This window comes from Terrapene carolina, unplaced genomic scaffold (genome assembly GCF_002925995.2).
Source record: "Terrapene carolina triunguis isolate 2854851 unplaced genomic scaffold, T_m_triunguis-2.0 Scaffold238, whole genome shotgun sequence".
In the NCBI taxonomy this organism is placed as follows: Eukaryota; Metazoa; Chordata; order Testudines; family Emydidae; genus Terrapene; species Terrapene triunguis.
The window spans coordinates 13,641,486-13,664,104 of NW_020664589.1; the positions used below are offsets into that span (position 1 = coordinate 13,641,486).

The following is a 22,619-nucleotide window of genomic DNA, read 5'->3' on the forward strand; positions in this document are numbered from 1 at the left end:
CAGCTGCTGACTGAGGGCCCAGCTCTGCAGGCAGCAGACAGGTGGCAATATAATATCATATGCCATCCTTACTTCTGCATTGCTGACTTCAGAGTTGGGCTCTCGGCCAGCAGCTGCCGCTCTCCAGCTGTACAACTCTGAAGACCGTGCCACCGCCAGCAGCAGTACAGAAGTAAGGGTAGCAGTACCGCAACCTCTCCACAATAACCTTGCAAACAAGCCCTCTCCCCCCCCCCCCCCAACTGCTTTTTGGGTCAGGACCCCTACAATTACGACACTGTGACATTTCAGATTTAAATAGCTGAAATCATGAAATTTATGATTTTTAAAATCCTGTGACCATAAATTGACAAAAATGGACTGTTAATTTGGCAGGGCCCTATATATAAATTTTCTGTGTTCTCCTGTTCCTCAGTTCCTCCTTGGCTGTGATATCCCTTCCCTGTCTCTTACAGTATTTGCTTTGTTGTTCATCATTTTCATCATCTTGGGAGGATGGGAACCATCATCTTGGTTGTAAACTGGAAAGAGCACCAAATTTGGGAGGGGAGGGCACAGTAAATGCAGTTGCTCATCCCTCAGCCATTCCTGTGTTTCTGCAAAGAACTGCTGGTTTGCTCAGTCCCACACACACCATTCCCACCTTTTATTTATTTGAGCCAAATATGAGGTCCAAATTAAATTATTTAAATATCTGAAATAAAGGAGTATGTCATAGGGTGGTCAAATCTGTACTTTTACCCCATACCCATGACTTGTCTGTCTGTACCACAAGTGACACTGTAGTCAGGTGTTTACCTAGTGCTTCATACCCAGACTAAAACAATGGTACTTCACACTAATTGCTCTCTTTGTTTTGAAGTGGCCTGAAAAGTAAATTAATTTGAAAGATCCTAAAACAGGAAAAAGTATGAAACTTTTAAAACGTAGTGCTGATCATGTCTATAGACGATCCTTAGCTTGCCCTGAACCTAAATAATGTGTCCAGAAGACTTTTTGAGCTGTATTCTCTGGTCTTGACCAGAAGTGTTTGATGCAGGTCCAAAGGGATGCACTAAGGTGGCTGTAGATTCTCTTTGCCCCTTCCCAATCCTCAGTCTGCCAGGCTAGTTGCTGACAAATTAGAATGGCCTTTAGGATCAGCTGGATGCAGGGATAGGTGACATAGGAGCAGCAGTGGCAACCCTGAATTCCCATACACTGTGAGAATTCTCCAATGGCTGGATATGCTGCTTTTAGTGTTGCTTTATGCTACCAGACTTCATAAAACAGGCGGATTTCATAGGAGAGTTAGGGGCTCCCATTTTTTCTGCCATAATGATGTTGCAGTCACCAAAAAATAGATTGAAAAACCCATTTCAATGAATTATTTTATATATATATTTTCATTTTAGGATATATTATTTCATGCTTAATATCTATCCAAATGCGTGTTTGAATTTGATTGTGCTTATCTGAGATCCATGCTCTGTTCTGCTTCAAGAGAGCAGTCAAAATAACTATTTATATTCTATTAATACCTAAAGGCACCAGCTGAGGTTGGGGCCCTATTGTGCAAGGCATTGTACAAACACGTAGCAAGGAACAATCCCTGCCCAAAGAACTTGCAGTTTAGATAGTCAAGACACGCAGAAGGTGAGAGAGGAAACAGGCACAGAGAATGGAAGTGACTCGCCCAAAGTTTCAAAGCAAGTCATTGGCAGAGTGAGGAATAGAATCAGTGCTCTGTAGACCTCCCTGGACTGTGTGTCCTCCATTATGTCACTTTCATTGCTTTAATTTTATAACAGGGATACTCCACTTTATGCTGAAATTAAACAGTCATTTCAGCACAGAAGACGCAGGTTTAAGAGAATAATGGATTGAAAATAATGATTTAGAATGGAATGGATCGTTCAGACTCTTTTCTTGTTGTGGATGTAATGTCTTTCTCTCCAGTAAAGGAGATGAGGGAGCCTATAGTTTGGAGTGCTAAGGATTGCTAATGACTGGCTCAAATTTAATTTAAAAAAAAATTGGCACTATATTTAAAATGGTTATAAAAGTTTTTCATTTTAGTAATCTTAGGTTTAAAGAGAAATCTTTGAAGTTCATCTTTAAACTACTTCACTCTACTGAACAACATGTAAATAATACACTTTTTAAACTAACCAGATCACCTTAGTATAGGTACTCATTTTATTTGATTTAGCAACCACATTTCCAGTGCATAATGGATTTGATTGTTTCATGACTGATTAATCACCGTCATATATCTTACTATTTCTTTTTGTGTAAGCCTGATCTGATGCATGCCCTATCGCACTGCATGCTGGAACCAGTGGAGTATGCGCGTGTGGTACAGTATGATTAACATTACATTACATATGTATGGAAAGCTCCAGGCTGGGGAAAAAAATAAATCTGCACCTGGTAAAGAAAACAAATGTTCTACCAAAAAAATTAAGATGGCTTTGCCTACAGTGTAGCAATTATTGTTCACCTCTCTCTTCATACAATATAGATATTATTTAACAGACTGAAAGAGCTACATATCTTTTGCAATGGAAACTTAAAGCTAAACTTTATGTATTATATAACATAACTTGAAATATGCTGTCACCTAGTTAATTTATTACTTTTTAATTTATTGAGTGACCTTTGTTCCATTGAACAGACTTTTTCTCAGCCGGTGCCATCCTCAAATATATATACATATATATTTACGTAGAACGACACACCTTTCCTGAGCTGTCTTGCAGAATGTATAGTATCATTCAGAAAAAAATGGTTTTTAAAATTAAATGCATTTTATGTATATATTTAGAGTAGAATATAGTTGCATAGTAGACCAGATTATAGTAGTCAAAATAGTTTCTCAAATGTAGATTTTTTTAGGCCCTTCATGTATAAATGAATATTTTCACTCTAAAAAGAATTCCTAGTAGGATTCATAGTGTGTACTCATCGTGATGTCATTCCATCAATTAGCTAGAACTTAAACAGCACACTCTTAAACGCTGAGGTATCTTACTAACCAGCATGTGACTTCTTAAGAATATTAACATTAAATAATTTTTAGTTTGGAAAATTGCCTAGCAGCAGTTCCAAATGACTTTACTTTCTGTAGTTAGATGACTTTGAGTAGTCAGCTCCTACTTCCCAAAATCTTTAGGGTGGGGTTTTCAGAAGTGCTCAGTAGTGACTTAACTTGCTCATGCTGAAATCTTTGGGAGTTTTGCCATTGACTTCTGTGGCCTCTAACTTTGCTGTCATTCATGAGCACTTTTGAAAATCCCACGCCAATTTGTTTTTCTGCTGCACAAAACTGTATGTTGATGAAATTGCCTATGGTATTCAATATCCATTCATGAGAAGTTTGACTCCAATAACTCATTGCCTGTGAAGTCTGGGTTGATATTAGTAGGGGGCACCCTGGCCATGATTAAGTTTTGTATTGGCTTTTCAAGTTTTAAGTGGGTTTGGCCTAGTCATCTTTGTCTTTTGGATTTGATCTCTTGCACTCACACTTCTAAGTGGGTGGAGCTTGATTTAATCTGTTTTTAGTTTCTAAAAATACATAGGTTAGATTTGGTGTTGGGGAGTGCTTCCAAATGTTATGGAAAAATGTTAAAAAGTAAGTAAAATAGTATTCAAACTTGACTTCCATTGAGGGAAGAGGCTAACATTCTAAATGATTCACAGTAGATATAACAAATTAAAACTAAAGATGCACCATAAGGTATTTCAGTAATTATGCAGTAAAACATTGCACCTCTTATTAGCATAATATGACTGTCTTGTTTTTTTGGTTTTTTTTTAGGTGCGTTATCGACGAGACCATCTTTCAAGCAGGCAATTACCTTATTTCCCATTACTTGAAGACCTGATGAAGGATGGCAGTGATGGTGCTGCTCTTCTAGCTGTGATACACTATTATTGCCCAGAACAAATGAAGCTAGATGGTATGTGAGCAAACTTTTAAAAATTACTTTAATTAAAAAAATTCCACTAGAAACATAAAAATATATAATTGATATATACAGTTGGTCATTTTTTGTGCTGCGTTGTAGTATTTGTTAAACAAAATATAGCATAACCCAATAATTAATCTGTTGTCCAAAATTAACTTCAAGTCAGGCAAATAGAAATTTTTCATAAAATCAATATTTGGTGTTTCTAAAACATCCTTTTGGTTCATTACTTTGCATCCAAAGGCATTTTGAAGAATATAACTACTGTAGTTCCATATCGAATAAATTCAGATGTACATCTTCATTTTGTTTTACAGATCTAGGAACATTTGAGAATGTTTGTTTGTTTTTGTTAAAAGGAATTATTTTAGTAATTTGGCTTCAAACTTAGTCTCAGGAAAAGGAATAAGTATACAACTGTCCATTTATCTTAAATATTTTTGCCATTCATACATAATTTGAAAACATTTAATTTGTATATGTGGAGAAAATTTAATCAGACTTAAAAATATAATTTTTTTGGAAATGTTTCCAAATATACAAATCATAAACTTGCATATCTACCCTGAGATTTATTTTCCAGGTATTGTTTTCCTGTATGATTCATTTTCTTCACTGAATTATACTTATTTCTAAGTTTAACTCCTTTATTAAATTTTCTGCTCTCCTTTATTAAATTTTCACTCAGAATGAGTCTCCATTACCTTGCACTTTGTGGAGTTATTTACATATGTGAAGAATGGCTTAAAATGCCATATGTTCAATTGATTCTTCCATTTGAATACTCCAATTCCTGGAGTTATCTCAATTTTATTCCTTTTTGATCAGTTTGTTCAAAGTAAAGAGTAATATCTTAATAGATAGTGGCATATAAATACCAAATATTTAAAAACAAGATTTAAAAGCCAGACGGTAGAACGTATTCCATTTCTTTAAACTCTAAATAAGTTCTGGAAAGAAAAATAAGGTAAAGATGATGTGATGTAGCTATTTTGTTTAATAATTGTCAAAGTATACACAGTTACTTAGCTAACAATTTGTAAAATCTGACTTGATGGCGATGCACTAATCTGACACTCAAATATATAGTTTTTAAATGTTCTACTGCTTTAGTACAATATCAGGAGTTATGTAGCTTTATAATGGAAGCAATATTTTTTTCTTTGCAATAAAGTTTGCTGCTTCAGAACAGCTTTTTATTCAGTTTGGCATGGTTGTGTGTGTTCTGCTTATGTTATGTTATTTTACCATGCCTGTCACTGAGGTTTGCACGCCCTTGTTTGGATGTGTGTTCCAAATTCAATACAAAACCTTTTGTTATGCCTATGTATGTTCCTTTCTCCTTTCATGTATATGTGACTTCCTTCATTATGATGGTTGATTTCAATTTAGGGCCAGTTTAGATGCATCACCAAGGATTCCTCAACTTTTCATTCTGGAAACTGTTTTCTTCTTCCAGTTAAATTGGTCTCCAAAGATGATCCATAACCCTGCTATAAGGGTGCTTCAAGTCCATCTGCCTGGTAGATAAATGTCACTACTGGTCCATAGGTAATCTTGTCAAGGGGTTCAAGCAGTTTTCTGAATTGGAATCTCCTATATCCCTGCTCTGAAGCTGAGGGTTCATTTTTTTCCTGCATGTATTGTTTACAGTAGCTATGAAATAGACTGGGAACCCAATATTCAGTTCACCAGGATAGTTTCAATAATCCTTGACTTTTTCTTTCCCCACCAGATATCTGTTTGAAGGAGGTAACCTCAATTGCAGACAGCCTCTATAATATTCAGCTTCTGAGAGAATTCTCAAATGAATATCTAAACAAATGTTTTTACCTTACATTGGAGGACATGCTATATGCTCCTTTAGTTCTGAAGGTAAGACGTAATGGAAAACACATTTTTTAAGCAAAATGTAGGTAAGCCACTAGCCTAAACTTTTTTTTTATTTTTATTTTTTTTAAAGCCTAATGTTATGGTTTTCATTGCGGAACTATTCTGGTGGTTTGAGAATGTCAAGCCAGACTTTGTACAGCCCAGGGACATTCAAGAAATAAAAGATGGTGAGATATTTTGACTTTTCGGTAAATATTAACTCTGTATTTTATTTGTTTAAACAAATATAAATTAATTAAAATGCTTTTTACTGTATTGTTCTTTCCATTGATTGATTGCCACCAAAATATTTTGTTCTTTGAAGTTCCTTGAAAACGTTTGTTTAAAAAAAAAAAAAATATTGCCTTGAGATCCAGCTGTGGATTGAAAGATATGTAATTGTATCATCTGCTGTCATGTTTCACATTCTTTTAAATTGTTCTCTAGCAACTTCCAGTCTATGAAAGGAGAAGGATGTTAATTATTAACAATGAGGAAAAATGTTAAAACTTCATAGGAGCACCATCAAATCAGATACAATGAAGATAAATTGATCCACTAGATCACTTACTATGAGTTTACATATAACTTTCTCCAGCTTTTGGGGTTTTTTTGCTTGCTTTTGTGGTAGAAGTGCTAATGGCTCACTTAACTCCTTTTGAAACTTTGGAGGGAGTTAAACTGTAGTAAAAACTTCAAATTTTAAATGGTGCAACAAAATCCTAATGCACTTTGGCAAACTGCAGTTGAGGATTTATTTCTGTCCTCTTGAGATTTTTTTTTTTTTTTTTTTTTTCATATGTTTAAGTTGAATTTCTTTCATTCATCATGTCATGGATCCTCTGTAACTGAAGACCTAAAGCCTCACTTCTTTACCAAACTAATCTGAACTTCTGAATTCATCTGTTAGGTCTCTGTCATGTCATCTTCACTTCAGTGGAGTAAGTTGTGACTACTTACACCATCTGCTTATGCCTGCAGAAATGAAGCCAGAGTGCTTGCTTTAGGTCATTTCTTCTGCAGCATTGGAATCTTTTCCATTAAACACCTGTTAAAATCTTGTTTGAATGTTCAGATGATTCAGCCCTTTAAAAACAAGTGTAGTAATTCAAAATACTTACAATTATTAAACTATTTTAAAGTGCTGCAATAACAATTGTCTTTTTATATTGGGTTCGAACAGAAGACCTTGATGTAACACATCTTTGCCTTCCATGCTCGATGTATTATTTAATCCACTGCTATGTGGTATAGCTCACAGTGATAGGGACTGTGCTTTCATTCCCCCTGCAGTTTGTTGGGTACAGTATTCACATCTGTTTCTTAATCTGTTGTGCAATGTTCATGTGTACTCTTGAATAAGTGCTACTCTTCATCTTGGAAATGGCTACATTTCAGAAAGAGGTGGAATTATTACTGTATATGAGGAGTGTCAAAAACATGACCCCTTTGGCAAGATCCAGCCCACAAGACATATTGAGATTGTGCAGAATCTCAGCTTTCATTTTAAAACAAAAATAAGTTCTTAGTACTTGGCTGCAGAGAGTATTCCAGATGTGAACAGAATGTAACTGATGTAGTCATGGCGAACTGAATCTGAAGACAGCCTGAAACAGTGTCTCAGAATTGAACTCCCCATCCTCGAGTAATCGGATTGAAGTGTCAGCTATAAAGCCCAGTGGTGACATTTAATTGCCAACATAACCATGTCATTCTTGGTAACTTCTTCAGAAGGAATGGGGAAGGAGGTGGTGGGATTGCAGTTTATTGGGATTAGGAACTGGGAGTTGCTTCAGTGAAGGATATGCAGAGAAGAGAACAGAGGAGACTCAAAGACAGGGCAGGGGGTAAGAAACACAAAAGAGAGTAGGGAAACAAAGGTAGGAATAACAGTGGGCCTAAAAAAAAAAAAAAAGCATAGTTTCTGAATGAGTCAGTGCAGCAGTAGGGCACTGAACAAATAATTTAAGTTCTTTTACTACATAAAAGCCATATTCTCCCTTTTTGAGAGAGAGAGAGAGCATTCTGCTGGGCATAGCATGGCGTATACCAGCCCATGGATTGTAATTAAAACATGGAATTCGATCCTCTCCTCCGAATGAGTTTGACACCCTGGTATACGTGTATGAGTTTTAAAGCATTTTGGGATGAAATATACTATGTAAATGAAGGTATTTAATTTAAAATTCTCATTCATTTTCCTATCAGTGGCAGACTTAGATACAGTGCTGACTTGAGTCCCATCTTTATTGAATGTCCCTACAATTCTTCTTTTGTAAGACAGCTTTTTAGCACAAAACCTTGTTCTCAAAAGTGCTGTTTTAAAATAAATTTATAAAGTTTGTCATTAGTAATGTCCACATACAGTAATTAAGGTCGGGTGCAAGTAGTGGAACGCTACCTTGGTTTTTTATTTTGTTGTACCGTTACCTGAAGTGCTTTAGAATCACGTCACATTATAAAATGCTGCTTCTGAATCTCATAACTTGTTTAAATTAATACTCATGTAGGCTTGTCTTCACTGAAGTATTAACTTCAGGTATAATCAAGTGTTGCTCACAACCCGACTCATGTCCACACAAAAATCTATAGCTTGAATTAAGTGGTGCTTTAAACTTGAACTAGCTGGCGCATCAGGTGGTATTGGTTGAAGATCGAGTGCTGGTGATGGTCAAGCTAGTAATGCAGTGAGGATGCAGCTTTGGGCTGTTTGAGTTAGCACAGTTCATCAACTGCTAATCAGATCACTCTGTAGCTTGAATGTTTCACAGTGTGGCAGGCCTCACTTGAGCTAACTTGCAGTGAAAATGAGATGAAAAATGTGTAAGGAAATGAAAATTATGGTGAAGTTTTTTATTTATATGCTTAAAACTTAATAGAATAATCTTTTTGCTGAAACTATTGAAATTGATACCAATATTCTCATTCTCAAACTTTATTGCATTAGTCTAAAATTTAGATTTTGTAACCTTCTCTGAGACTCAGAGCATAAAGGAAAATTAAAGTAGGTAACGGTGTATAGTACTATTGCCTCTGAAGACCTGGTTCAACTTTGCATGCGTCTCATGTACAGTGAGTTAGGTAATTCATCCACAGACAGATATTTTTAATTAAAAATCCACTATTCCAGTTTGCTCTAACTAATCTGAGTTTCATGATTCCTCATCACACTGTCAGTTTTCATATCTGTTATATATTTGATTATTCTGTATTTTAACTATTCTGAATCATAAATGTTGCAAAAGCTAAAGTGAAATTTAAAGTTTCTCGATGTTTTAATTCTGAGCTTCTGCAGTGAGGCTACGTGATTTTTTGTACTACTTTCTAGTATTGTTGTTGTAATTTGAAGTAGTGCTAACACTTATACAAATATGTGCAGCTAAAACAGTGTTGCAGCAGAAGAGCAGTCGTCCACCTGTTCCTATTTCCAATGCAACTAAACGAAGTTTCATGGCTAGTCCGGCTAGTACAAGTCCCGCAGACCTGCAGCCTTCAATTCAGCTACCCCCAGAAGCTTGCAACAGGTATTACCTGCACCCTGAAGAATCTGACTATCTGTAAGTCTGTCTTTCTGTCTCTAGATTCATCGTCTTGCTTCTATTTCCAGTTGGGTAATCTAGGAATTTCTATTACTGCTAAATTATCTGGTTTTGTTATATATGTGAGTTTAAGGTCTTTGCACCCTGTCTCTAAAACGTGCACAATTCTCAAGATTAAGGAAATATTTGACAGTGGTATATGTGATCTTCATAGCATGAGTGAAAAACTCTAATCATGATCACAATATCACTGTATTAGAAGCTGGACTAATTCTCTGTTAGGCAATTTTTAAAAATGAAAGCTATTCTGGAATGGCAGTATTACTGATAATTTCTTATGAATGACCGTACAGGAAACAAGCAAAACAAAAACCCAAACTGAAATTAGTCCACTGTATGGACAGAAGAAGAAAAAGAGAACAGTAAGCAAGAGAAATGTTTGAGGGGAAAAACAATCTAGTTTGGATCTCAGTTCTTATGTTGCTTTCCATGCTGATAAGAACTGGAAGTCTTTTAATGGTTACTGGCAATTCTGGGGTAGAGAAGCCTTTTCCCCTCAAAAATGGTAGTATACCTAGCTGTTCTTCTTCGAGTGTTGGTCCATCCTCATGATTCCTATTCTTTGTAGAGGATGGAAATATGCCTTCTGGTGGACTGCTCTTATGAGAGGTAGTAACATTATTCAGTATGGAGGAGAGTGGACTGAGAGAAGGAACTTACCTATGCTAAAGCCGATGAAGCTATTAGCTAGACCAAGTCAAGGACTACCATCTCGTCACATGATGTTGATCAGGACACAAATAGGGGTGTAAAAATTGCCTTACTGGATCAGACCATTGATTCATTTAACACATTATCATGCTTCTCAATGACCATACAAGCTGCCAGCAAAAAAGGTGCAAGAACCCTGAACTGGGCAGTTTGCAATAACCTGCCCACAGGGGACATTCCTTCCTAATCTTCTCAGAAGTTGGCTTGTGCCCTGAAGCAAGGGTGTTTATATGCCTTCAAACCTTTGTTTTTAATAATCTTCTCTAATACAGCCGTGGATGTTCTGAGTATTCATATAAATGTCCAATCCTTTTATAAATTCTATTAAGGTTTTGGCCTCAATAATATCTTGTGGCAATGAATCCCACAGATTAATTGTTGCGTAAGTTTTTCCTTTTCAGTTTTAAAGTTGCAGCCTTTCAAATTCATCAACATCTTCTCTTTTCATATATTATGAAAGGGGGTAAATAGGATCACCCAGTTTATCTTCTCTTTATTTTATACATTGACTCCCCTTTGTTTGTTTCCCCTAAACTAAATGGTCCCAATCTTTTCAGTTTATCTTCATATGGACACTTTCTTTTCTTCTAATAAATTTTATTACTGTCTCTGAACCTTGTTTATTACTACTATATCTCTTTCCAGGGAATATGAAAGGTGGGGGCATACCAATGGCATATTATTTTCAGTATTACTTTCCATTGTAATCCTCATGCAGCCTAATATTTTAACTTTTTTCACAATAGCTGCATGTAAAGCAAAGGGATTCGTTGAACTGTCCACAATGACAAGCAGGTCTTTCCCCTGAGTTGTTAGTTAACTTAGAACCCACTAAGTTGTATGAAAAGTTCAAATTATTATTTTTTATTATTTTAGAGAGAATTATCCATTAAGAAGTTGAGGTAGCAGAGCTGTGGATGGTAGCACTTTAGGAGCCAGTCTGTTAGTTGATTTTGTCTTTTGATGTAACAACCACAAAAATCTGCTACAGCATGGCATTTTGGTTTTGCCTTGTAACCCTGTAGCTTTCGTGACTACATATATATTATTTTCACATATTCACGACAATATATTTAACTTTGGCACAGATCATATTGCAGATGGTTGCTCCAGTTTAATAGCCTATTCTGGATATGTAAAATCTCTCTAACTGATTTGGGTTAAAACTCTCTGGGTTTCTTTTCTAATATTCTGTTCTCTTTCAGATTTAATCATAAGATTAAACTAAAATCTTAACTCTAGGTTACTTTTGAAGAGATGTGTTAAGAATATAAAATTTCTCAATCTTCCCTCGGTCCTCCTTTTCTATTAGTTATACATGTTTTTGTCTCCAGTGTACTGTTAAATAAGTTACATATTAAGATCACTGCATGTGAATAAGTAAAACATGTCAATTTGATTTCCAGTAGTAGACTGAAATGTATAATACTGTAACTGAAATATTGATTTTAATTTTCCATATTCGCTTAGAATAACTTTCACCAGTTCTTTTATTTAGTGATACGTTTTTGCTTGGCAAGAATGGTAGGGTATCGGCTATCAGGTAACTTTCCTAGTATGTCACTTTTCTTCTACCTCTCTAGAAAAGTATTTCTCATGATAGTGATTAAGTTGTTTTTGTTTTTTTCCTCAGTGGCAAAGGGAGCCCTGCCTTTAGCCCATCCCATCCATTACTGCCTTTGAGACAGAAGCAACAGAAATCACTGCAAGGGGAGGATAGCTCCGGTAAGCCTTCCATCTCAAATCTGTATGACAATGTAAGTGAGCCAAGTAGCCAAGGGCAGTGTTTACCTGGAGGAACTAATATAGCATATTTACAAATATGATGTCAATGTAAGCATTATTACATTCTGAATGAGTTCTCAAACATGATGATATTGATTATTTAGGTAATGTAGAAATCTCCATTTTGGCTGTGGATTTAACTTTAAACATTCTAAATCAGAGGAATTTTAAAGATTTAAACTACTCACCTATAAGCAGATTCGGGGGAAAGGTGAGGAGATGAGTTGCATTTGTTACTATATGTGGTTCATAAGTGAACAATCTAAAATTGAATTAAGCAACAGTCAGTCAATATGCAGTCACTTATGTATCTATTGTGGTCAGGGCCGGCTCTACTGTTTTTGCTGCCCCAAGCAGCGCGCCAAATTGCCGCCACGGATGGCAGGGGCAGTCCGTGTGCTGTTAGGGCGACACGTGCGTTTCCGCGGTGGCGGCAATTCTGCGGCAGCTTCTGTCTTCAGCCAGAAGACAGAAGCCGCCAAATTGCCGCCGCGGGCAACTGAACATAGAAGCTGCCGCCGAATTGCCACCGCCGTGGAAACGCGCGTGCCGCCCTAACGGCACACGGACTGCCCCTGCGGCGGCAATTCGGCGCGCTGCTTGGGGGCAGAAACACATGGACTGCTGCCCCTTGCAGATTGCCGCCCCAAGCACCTGCTTGGAACGCTGGTGCCTGGAGCCGGCCCTGATTGTGGTTAAAGATTGCTTCAGAATTTAATACTGACAATATAAATTTCTTGATATTAAAGGGATTTTTAAGATGTCTTCAGGAAAGATATTGTAAGAGTGCAAAGTATTATCAGTATCATTTGTTTCAAAAGTGAGTCTGCTCCTGAATTAAATGTACAAGAAATGAACACGCACAATTTGAGTTTCTGGGCACAAAAAGAAAGCAGCAGCTTATCAGAGGTGTGGAGAACTTTGACAAAAGGGTTAGGAAATAAGATAGGCAATAAAAACAAATTTACTCAAAGTTCCAATGTGTTTTGCATGTCTGTGTATTGAGAATTATTTTAAAAATTGGCTTTATGAAAGGATCATATTCAAGTTTAGCATTTAGAATTAAAGCAAATGCTAAATTACTTGTTTTATAATCTTTGACATTAAAGATTTCTTTATACCTATATTGTCTACAGTCATCCTAAAACACATACATTTGTTGGAGGTTAGCTTTTACTTTTCATATCTATTTTAAATATTGAATTTGCCTTTATTTCTTTTTTCCTGCTTTAGTATACTAAGGTTTCCCTGTTTTATGCTGCCATCTCTTGGTGATGCAGTTTATTGTATTTAATGTTTTAAAATGATCATATAAAAACACCATTTCCAAAGTTTTCAGTAAACATTTAAAAAATATTATAGGTCATCGACATCGTTCTAATTCTTTGACACGAGTTGATGGGCAGCCACGAGGTTCAGTTCTTGCATGGCCAGAGAAAAAACCCAGGTAATTGCTCTGTTTGATGTAAGAATTTTCTTTGTTCAGAAGGGAGGGTTAGATTATATGGCAAGTCAACTGAAGTAGTCTGAATTGTTTGAAGCCAGGCATATTTAGGATATTTAACTTTATTTAAACACACTGGCCTACATGTTCAGAGGTGATTTGGGTGCCTCGATCTTTGAGTGACAATTTGAGATGCCTTAAAGGGATGTGATTTTTTTTCAGAAAGTGGCAAACACTGCCCAGCCTCTCAAGGTCAAGGCATCTCAAATTGCCACCTGGTATCACTAGTCACTCTTGATATAGGCCACTCTTCTCAAAATAGAGCACAAATTTGTATATGTTGTTGTCACTGCAGATTTTTTTACTTTCGCATCAATAGATTCTTTTTAATGGCTCTGTCTCTTCTAGGCCTCTGTCTCAGCCAACACCATTTGCTCTTCATCATGCCACAAGTAGCGATGTGGACCCTGGATCTGGTGATAGCATTAGCCTGGCTAGATCAATCAGTAAAGACAGCCTAGCTTCAAATATTGTCAATCTAACTCCAAAACACCAGTCTCATCCTTCATCAATTAAAACGAATGGAAAAAGCTTACTGAACAATGTTGAAATTGAGGATGAAGATGAAGAACTTATTGCAATAATCAGATCTGATGAAATACCAGACCGGGGTGACCTCGAACTGAAGAGTATATCATCCAGGGCACCTAGCCTAGTTGCAACCGCATGGTCTTCAAAAACACAAAGTGAGGCCATGGAAAGCAAACCAGATAGTTTTTACTTAGAACCTTTAATGCCTGCAGTCCTAAAGCCAGCAAAGGAAAAACAAATGATCAATAAAGAGGATGAGTGTGGCGAGGGGAAACAAAGGGGCTTCATAACAAAAAGGCTAAATGAGGGGCACCTCCCTATGGTCCGTAAAAAAGCAAATAGCAGTCATGGTGATCATGATATCAATAGGACTTTTACTCCAATTTCTAGTTCTGATTTCACGGCAGTTGCAGATCCCTGTACTGCAGATTCAATGACACTCTCCGAGGCAGGATTAGAAGCTCCTAGTCCGTTAGCTAGTAGCAGTTTAGATCCTTCATCTCAGGAGCAATCCACTGGAGGATTCTTCCTTCATACTGCCAAAGTTGATGAAGATGTAACAAGCAAAGCCAATGTCAGCTATGTGAAAAGTACTAACCCACATGTTCCCAGTACCACATGGACTATGATGAGACAAGATTCTGATTCAGATCTCGATGCAGAGGTGGCTGAACAAGATTTGGTGGTAGTAGATGACCATCCAGTAGTCACTAAATACATAGGTGAAGAGGAATCAGCAAAGTTACAAGAGGATATGAAGGTAAAGGAACACGAAGATAAGGATGATGCCAGTGGACGTTCAAGTCCATGTCTGAGTACAATTTCTCAAGTTAGCAGTGTGTCCATGACTAGTGGGAGTGTCAGAATGACTAACTTTGCAGAACGGAAGCTCCAAAGACTTAATAGCTATGAAACAAAGTCCAGTACAAGTAGTTCCCAAAAGACTACACCAGATGGGTCAGAGAGCTGCCCAGCACCATTAACGACTTGGAAACAAAAGCGAGAGCAAAGCCCCACCAGACAAAATAAAGATAATGTCAATCTTTTGGCTTCTGAACTGGTACAGCTCCACATGCAGTTGGAGGAGAAGCGAAGAGCAATAGAAGCTCAAAAGAAAAAAATGGAGGCTCTGTCTGCTAGGCAGCGACTAAAGCTGGGCAAGGCAGCTTTTTTGCATGTTGTTAAAAAAGGGAAAGGTGTCGATGTTCCACAACCACTTAAACCAGAACACTTAGCAAAAGAATACTCTCGGAACAGTGGTGAAGATTTAGATGAAGTTTCTTTGAGTTCAAAGTCTGAGGAATTTCTGGTAAGAGAGGAAGAGAGAGAAGAAATGCTTTATGATTCACAAGAAGTAACAAAAGTGAAAATGCAAGAAAACATAGCTTTTGTTGAGCTACACAAACCAAAAGAATCTGCTGCTATGCATGAAATAGAAAAAAGCAAGATTATTTCTGCTGCTCTTCTAGAAGATAATGGTGCTGAAGTGGTGGATATCAATGAATGTGATCTTTCCATTGAAAAACTAAATGAAACAATCAGTACACTTCAGCAGGCAATATTAAAGATTTCTCACCAGCAAGAACTTCTTATGAAATCTCCAACGGTACCATCACCAAGTACAAGAAATAACTCACAGGACCAAAAAGTAAAACCATCAATTCATTTTGTTGAACCCCTCTCTCCAACTGGAATGAGCAATCTTCGTAAGCCACCTCGACTTGGTCAAGGGCGGAGTCCTCGCTCTGGAAAACCAGTTGAACTGAAAGTTGCTAAAGACAGACATCAAAACTCCACACGTATTAAAACCCCAACACAAAGTGTAGAAACCTTACCACATTTAAGACCATTTCCATCTAATAATCCATTCAGGACACCAACAGAAACTGGTTTTGAAAATAGTCCAGATCATGGAAGTGGCTCTCAAGATAAGTTTTTCTTTGATAGCTATAGACGCCATGATGAGAGTAATCAACGGGCATGTGTTCTTTCCACTTCCAAAGATGCAAATATTATCTCTGAAATGAGCAAAGATGTGAATAGCAGCTTAAAAGAAGGATTAAATTCTTCCGATGGCTCAGGAAAAGAAAACGTCCCAGTGGATGAACCACTGAGAAGCAAGGTTAATCTCATAGAAGTAGACCTGTCTGACTTAAAAGCCCCGGATGAAGAAGGAGAAATTGAAAGCCACGATAGCTCTACAGACATAATTAATGAAGGTGATCAGAAGTCTGGGCTAGGGTTTTTCTTCAAGGTAAGCACAGGAAGTTTTCCGTTTCATATATACGAAGCATCATTAGACATTTGTTTAATATTAGAATCTAGTGTGTATGTTTATTCCTCAAACTCCTTTGGCCCAACTCACCACAGTGTGGATGCACTTTAATGATAAAACTTGAATCTGAAAAGAATTCTTTGTAGAGGAGAGTTCTTTAAACTCATGGGTGAAATCCTGGCCTAATTGAAGTCAATGGCAAAGCTCCTATTGATTTCAATGGCGCCAGGAATTCACCCCATATGTTTTTACTAATATGTTCAAAGGGATTTATTCTCTGTATTCAGAATATAAATGCAATGGGAAGAATACTTTCATAAAATGTATATGTAATACAAGCAATGTAACTTACTGTTGCTCATTTACCATCCTGCTCCCAAAAGTTGGGATAGGAAAAAAAAGATTGGCTGGAATACACATTTCACTTTCACTTTGTAGTCATTAGATGGTTTTTCATCATGTGATATATGAAGCTGGATATAATTTCAACAATCTGTTAACTTCATGACTAGATTCCATGCCACTGAAGGCATATTAAACCACTATTTACTTCTGGTGATTCAGTTTCCAGATATCATCTGAGCCATGGTGGTAGAAATAATGGAAACAATAATTAAATATTTTAAAAGCCTGTTAAAGGGTCTATACCTTCCATATGCATAAACTACATTCTGTTATTTTTAGGTTTGTTGTGGGATACATGAAACTGTCTGAGATGAATAATTAAAATAACTGTTTTTTGTTAATTTAAACATCCTGTCAAACAAATAATTGGGTTCCCCATGAGATGATTTAAGACTAATCTGTCACCACCATTTTGTCTTGCATCCTGTGAACTCTAAGAAGCATCTTCAAGGTTGCAAAAATACTTCATCTGCAATTTTTGAATTGTTTGACTCTCTATTTGGTGTTCTGAGATAACTGTAGCTTGAAATGTTTACCCGACACCAGGAAGTTGCAAGCATACAAAAGATGGATGTGGTGGTTGGTAGTTCCCGGCAGATATAAACGCATGCATTGGTGAAAAATTTGTGTGACATATGTCCAGCTGCTGGAAAATGAGAATTTTGATATAATGTGACAAACTTCTTGTATCTACCTCCTATTTCCAGTGAGTTGAGGAGGAGAGGGAGCTCTACATCTTTTTCTTGCTTTCTTCCTTGCCCAGGCTGCTGGAAGGAGATGGAAGGTTTCTTTCCTCCATCCACTGGCCGATATTAAGAAAAAAACTTTTTTCTTTATTGGTCTCTTCCATCCTACATTTTCTGGAGGCTTTTTTTTTCAAATGTGTGCCTTTTTGAAAACATAAATTCTGTCTTTTGTGTATTGAAATAGTTTCTCTGCTTCTCATCTGTTGAGCTGGACAGGGTATAGAATTATTTGCATAACTGGTCATAAAAATTTCAGCAAAGCATTTTTGATCAGAATTAGCCTATTCATCAAAATTAAAGCATTTGGCAGGACCATGTCAGTTTTGACAAAATTTTGACAGACCCGTACCTCCAAGGCAGGTTTCAAAACTTGCCTGGTTTCCTGTTAGCTTACCTGCCCAACATGTCAGCAGCCCGGCTGGATTTTCAGGCTCCCAGCTCCCTGGCAGCCTAAACTTCTATTCTCCTGGCTCAACAGCTGCCTAAGCTCCCAGGGCTTCCATGACCTTAGGGCATCCCACCACATGGGCCGCCTCAGAGTTGGGGCTGCCAGGGTCCCCAACACCCAGTAGAGGTGTGCAGAGAATGGTAATTTTGTTATATGGAGAATTTAGAAATTTCCAGGTTTTTCTCCAGATCGTTGCAAAACCATATCTTGAAATCCTATGCTAAAGGGAATTACTGTTTTCCAGCCAGCTCTAATTATCTGTATTGTGGTACTGCATAGGAGCCTAGGTCCTGGGCCAGGGGCCCGTTGTGTAAGGCACTGTACAAACATATAACAAAAAGATGGTTTTTGCTCCAAGGATATTAAATCTAAGTAATGTACACCTCTACCTCAATATAACGCTGTCCTCAGGAGCCAAAAAATCTTACCGAGTTATAGGTGAAACCGCGTTACATCGAACTTGCTTTGATCCTCCGGAGTGCGCGGCCCCGCCCCCCTGGAGCACTGCTTTACTGCGTTTATATCCGAATTCGTGTTATATCGGGTCGCATTATATCGGGGTAGAGGTGTACTAACAGGCCGCCTTTGTTTCATCACTGGCTCTAGAATGTGTAAGGGGAAATTGTTAGAGCTGAAGTATATTAATGCTATGATATTTATAGAAGCACTACATATTTTTCAAATGTAATATTCTTTGCAGCTGTTAAAATTTAAAGAAACTACTAGGATATTGTGCTTGCATTTCTGTATAGTATTAATTATAGTGAGTATCACAAGCATGGCAACTTCACAATGTCTTTTAAATTCTAGTTAAATTAGTTTGAAAGAGAAGCTGTTTAAACTTCAGTGAATTTGACCTTTGCCTTGGTATAGTATAGTTTGGTAGTAATTCACTCCAGTAAATACATTTGTAGAATAGAATTACTGATACAAGATATGCTGGCCAGTGTGAGAATTACACTGCACAGTGTAGTTTGCAGTTTGATATGTTCCTGCATTATGTTTGTTTGATAATGAAATTATAGAGGGCTATGATTGAGGCTGATTCTTCCCCTTGGATCTGCATGAACACTAGATGTGTATTTTCACGAGTTTTTCTTATTGAGCAAAAATGTTGAAAACTACTTATGTAGTGCACAACTCCTTAACTACTTATATTGTGAAGTCTGGAAAAGTGTAGACTTCACAGGATATTTGAAAACTATTTTACACCAGTAGATTATTGGAATGTAGTTTATACATTCCTCGAGGTACTCGCAGAATAGAAATGAGCTTTTTGAAGTTTTCACTTTGACCTCAAGTATTTGTTGATGTCCAGTTTAATCTCCCTTCTCCTACCTCCAAAGCTCTGTATCTTATGTGGAATTTCAATTCTGCAGGATGAACAGAAAGCAGAAGATGAACTAGCAAAAAAGCGCGCAGCATTCCTTTTAAAACAGCAGCGGAAAGCTGAAGAGGCTCGGATCCGAAAACAGCAGCTTGAGGCAGAAGTTGAACAAAAAAGAGACGAAGCCCGGTAAATGTAACATTTACACTGTACTATGGAAAGGAATAATTTTACAACCTATCCCTTTCCTTGAGAAAATGGGAAGTTACTAGATTCTGAAAACCATGTTTGCTTTTCAGTCGCAAAGCTGAAGAGGACCGAATACGTAAAGAGGAAGAGAAGGCCCGAAGAGAACTCATCAAACAAGAATACTTGAGGAAAAAACAGCAGCAAATTTTGGAAGAGCAAGGACTTGGAAAACCCAAATCAAAACCCAAGAAACCTAGGCCAAAATCTGTCCATCGAGAAGAATCATACAGTGATTCAGGAACAAAGTGTTCTTCCACACGTAAGTATTTTTCATTCCCACTTGAGTCTGCAATCTGTTTTAGCAAAATCATATTTCATGCCGTCTTTCTTTCCTATAGCTGATAATCTGAGTAGTGCTCAGTCTGGTTCCAGCCTGTCTTTGGCCTCAGCAGCAACTACTGAACCTGAAAGCATACACTCTGGTGGCACTCCTTCCCAACGGTAAAGACAATTAAAAATAAATCTTATATTAGGAAATAGGACTGTGATTAAATGATGATATAATGAATAATTCTTAATTTATTTTATAAAGTTATTAATAGGCATAAAATGGCATATGGATGGGGTTCTTCATCTGTTCTATTTGGATCTATAATACACATTACCTTGTATTCATCTTTTAAAAATAGGGATGATAGAAACTGGCTGTCTTTTGGGAGGGACAGTTATGCTGGAGAAGAATTGCTTTTCTCATTAAGAGAAAATGTCTGGTGAATGTGAAATAATTTATTTAACAAAAAACTCAAACTGGTGATCCCTGCTTTGCTCCAACAGAGTAGAGTCAATGGAATCCTTACCAATATTGAGTAGGAATCCAAGCAGAAACACAGAGAGAGATTGGGAAAATGCGTCAACAGCATCTTCAATTGCTTCAGTGGCCGAGTACACAGGTAAATGCTTCCGTTTTAGGTCATCATTTCTAACTAACAAGTATTAAATAATGCCAAACAAATAAATGTTATGGTGTGATGAGTTCCTGTTTTTGGAAGCTCAGGTGTGTCAGAATGCTTGAAAGTTTCAACAGTGCCAGTGATCTAATTTAAATAGTGAATATTAGATATAGAAAATGCTTCAGATGTGTTTAATTTTAAATGTATTACTTTTTTGCTATAATCAGTGCAAAATCCTTCAATATTTGGAGTTGCTGCAATAGGTAGGTAAAGTCAACATTGTTGTGATAAGTTTGGGAGAAATTTTTTGCTAATTTGTTCCATAAACACAATGCTTATAGTCTTGATGGCTACTTGTGAGCTTCCTAGTTGTTAGCTGCTGAGCCAGAATGTTAGTTGCCTGATGTAGTTGCTGAGGGAATGGGAAAAGAATTTAAAGTAGAAAATGGTTGCTTAGAAAGAGGGGGTTCCCCATGAGCCTAAAATTCCCACTAGAACTTTGCCAGCTTCTAGTACAGATTCAGGTACATATGTAGGAATGAGGAACCCCTCTGGGTTTATGCACTGGAAAGAGAATCCATGCATGACTGCGTTGAGCCCTTCAGTACATACAGAACAAACTTTTATTTAAAGTCACTTTTCACTTAGATTTTTTTAAAATCCCTGATGCTTCCTTAATGAAGTGATATTTTGCATCATAAAAATGTAAGCCATTGTTCCCATCAATTTGAAACTGCGGCTCTTAGCTTTACATATTTATTTAATAGAATTAAAATTTAAGAACTGTTATTAAATTTACCTAGTTATAATATTTATATATATTTATATATTTAATAACTTGTTTTGTATCTTTCTTAGGTCCCAAATTATTTAAAGAACCCAGCAGCAAGTCAAACAAACCAATTATTCACAACGCTATATCCCATTGCTGTCTTGCTGGAAAAGTGAATGAACCACATAAGAATTCAATATTAGAGGCAAGTAGTTATTTATTAAAACTGCAGTGTTATGAATGCACCTGCAGTAAACTATCACCTGTAATGCTTATTTCATAATTTTGTTAATAGCATGTTATCTTGAATGCTCTTCCCATAACATGCCTATGAAGTCAAGCATGTTGTTGTTTTAATTACACAGCAGACTGTTTTTCCTTCCTTCCTCCTTATTCCTCCCTTCCCCAAATCTGCATTTGGAAGAATTTTCTGCATGCTCCTATTTAAACTATTAGAAAAGTTGAAAATTAAGTTCAGTTTTATTTGTTAAAATGTGGATGCTTCCATTGGCAACACGTGTGTTGTGAGTAAAACATATTCATTTCCTTGGAGATGGTCAGAGATGCAAAGTTAGGCAGAAGAAGATTTTAAAGAAAGAAAAATGAACTTTAATGTTTAAATACTACAATGATAATATTAAAGAAAAACTAAAGCTAGGTAGATTTGAACGAGGAGGCAAAAGGATAACCATTAAAAATCTTGAGGCAATTTCTTTTTATCACTAAGAAAAAAGACTTTGCCTCAGTTTGTGGAAATGATGTGTCCGAAAATACTGTTATGAGCTGGGTTCGCTTGCATCAGAAAGGGATCTCCTTTGTGATATGAGATTTCGCAACTAAACTCACTTTTGTTTCAGAAATATGTACAGTGTCTTACATCATCACAAACAATGGTTGTAAAAATTAAAAAAAAATTCTGTGAAGCAAGTCAATATAAATGCCCAAAGATTGCATTTCCAGAAGTCCTGATGTGATGTACATATGAGAATTATATTGTGTCTGGCTGATGGGTCTTGCCCACATGCTCAGGGTCTAACTGGTTGACATTTTAGTGTTTGGGAATGAATTTTCCCCCAAGTCAGATTGGCAGAGACCCTGCGTTTTTTTTTTTTCCCCACCATCCTCTGCAGCATGGGGCACAAGTCATTTGCAGGTTTAAACTAATGTAATTGGCAGATTCTCTGTAACTTGAAGTCTTTAAATCATGATCTGAGGATTTCAGTAACTCAGCCAGGGGGTATGGGTCTATTGCAGGAGTGGGCGGGTGAGGTTCTGTCATCTGCATAGATACTCATGATGGTCCCTTGTGACCTTGAATTCTGTGAGTTCAATAATCCTCCCCCCTCCCAATTTAGAGCCAGACTAATTTAAAGGGGTTAAAGAAAAACCCACATATTCATTCAAAAGAAAAATGTATGCACCCTTATACTGTGAAATTCTTCCTGTGATATTGAATTGCAAAGCAAGATATTATAATGGAGACAGTGCAAGAACAGGAAACAAACCAGTGTTTTCTGAATTATTACTCTTCCTCCAAGTCTCTTTACAGTAA

The 22,619-nt window shown here is 37.0% G+C and overlaps 1 protein-coding gene across 3 annotated transcripts in view; it reads left to right on the plus strand.

Moving 5' to 3' along the window:
• Nucleotides 1-22,619, plus strand: part of CAMSAP1 (calmodulin regulated spectrin associated protein 1) — a 45,308-nt gene that overhangs the window by 19,441 nt on the left and 3,248 nt on the right. For 2 of the 3 annotated variants that reach the window (XM_024206643.3, XM_024206641.3), the window contains 12 exons: nt 3,803-3,944; nt 5,689-5,828; nt 5,917-6,013; nt 9,205-9,382; nt 11,769-11,860; nt 13,283-13,367; nt 13,773-16,209; nt 19,209-19,345; nt 19,456-19,664; nt 19,744-19,846; nt 20,180-20,295; nt 21,154-21,272. In XM_024206643.3, coding sequence (XP_024062411.2) covers nt 3,803-3,944; nt 5,689-5,828; nt 5,917-6,013; nt 9,205-9,382; nt 11,769-11,860; nt 13,283-13,367; nt 13,773-16,209; nt 19,209-19,345; nt 19,456-19,664; nt 19,744-19,846; nt 20,180-20,295; nt 21,154-21,272 — 3,855 coding nt within the window. The remainder of the gene's footprint in view (nt 1-3,802; nt 3,945-5,688; nt 5,829-5,916; nt 6,014-9,204; nt 9,383-11,768; nt 11,861-13,282; nt 13,368-13,772; nt 16,210-19,208; nt 19,346-19,455; nt 19,665-19,743; nt 19,847-20,179; nt 20,296-21,153; nt 21,273-22,619) is intronic. The other variant, XM_024206642.3, reaches the window with a different exon arrangement.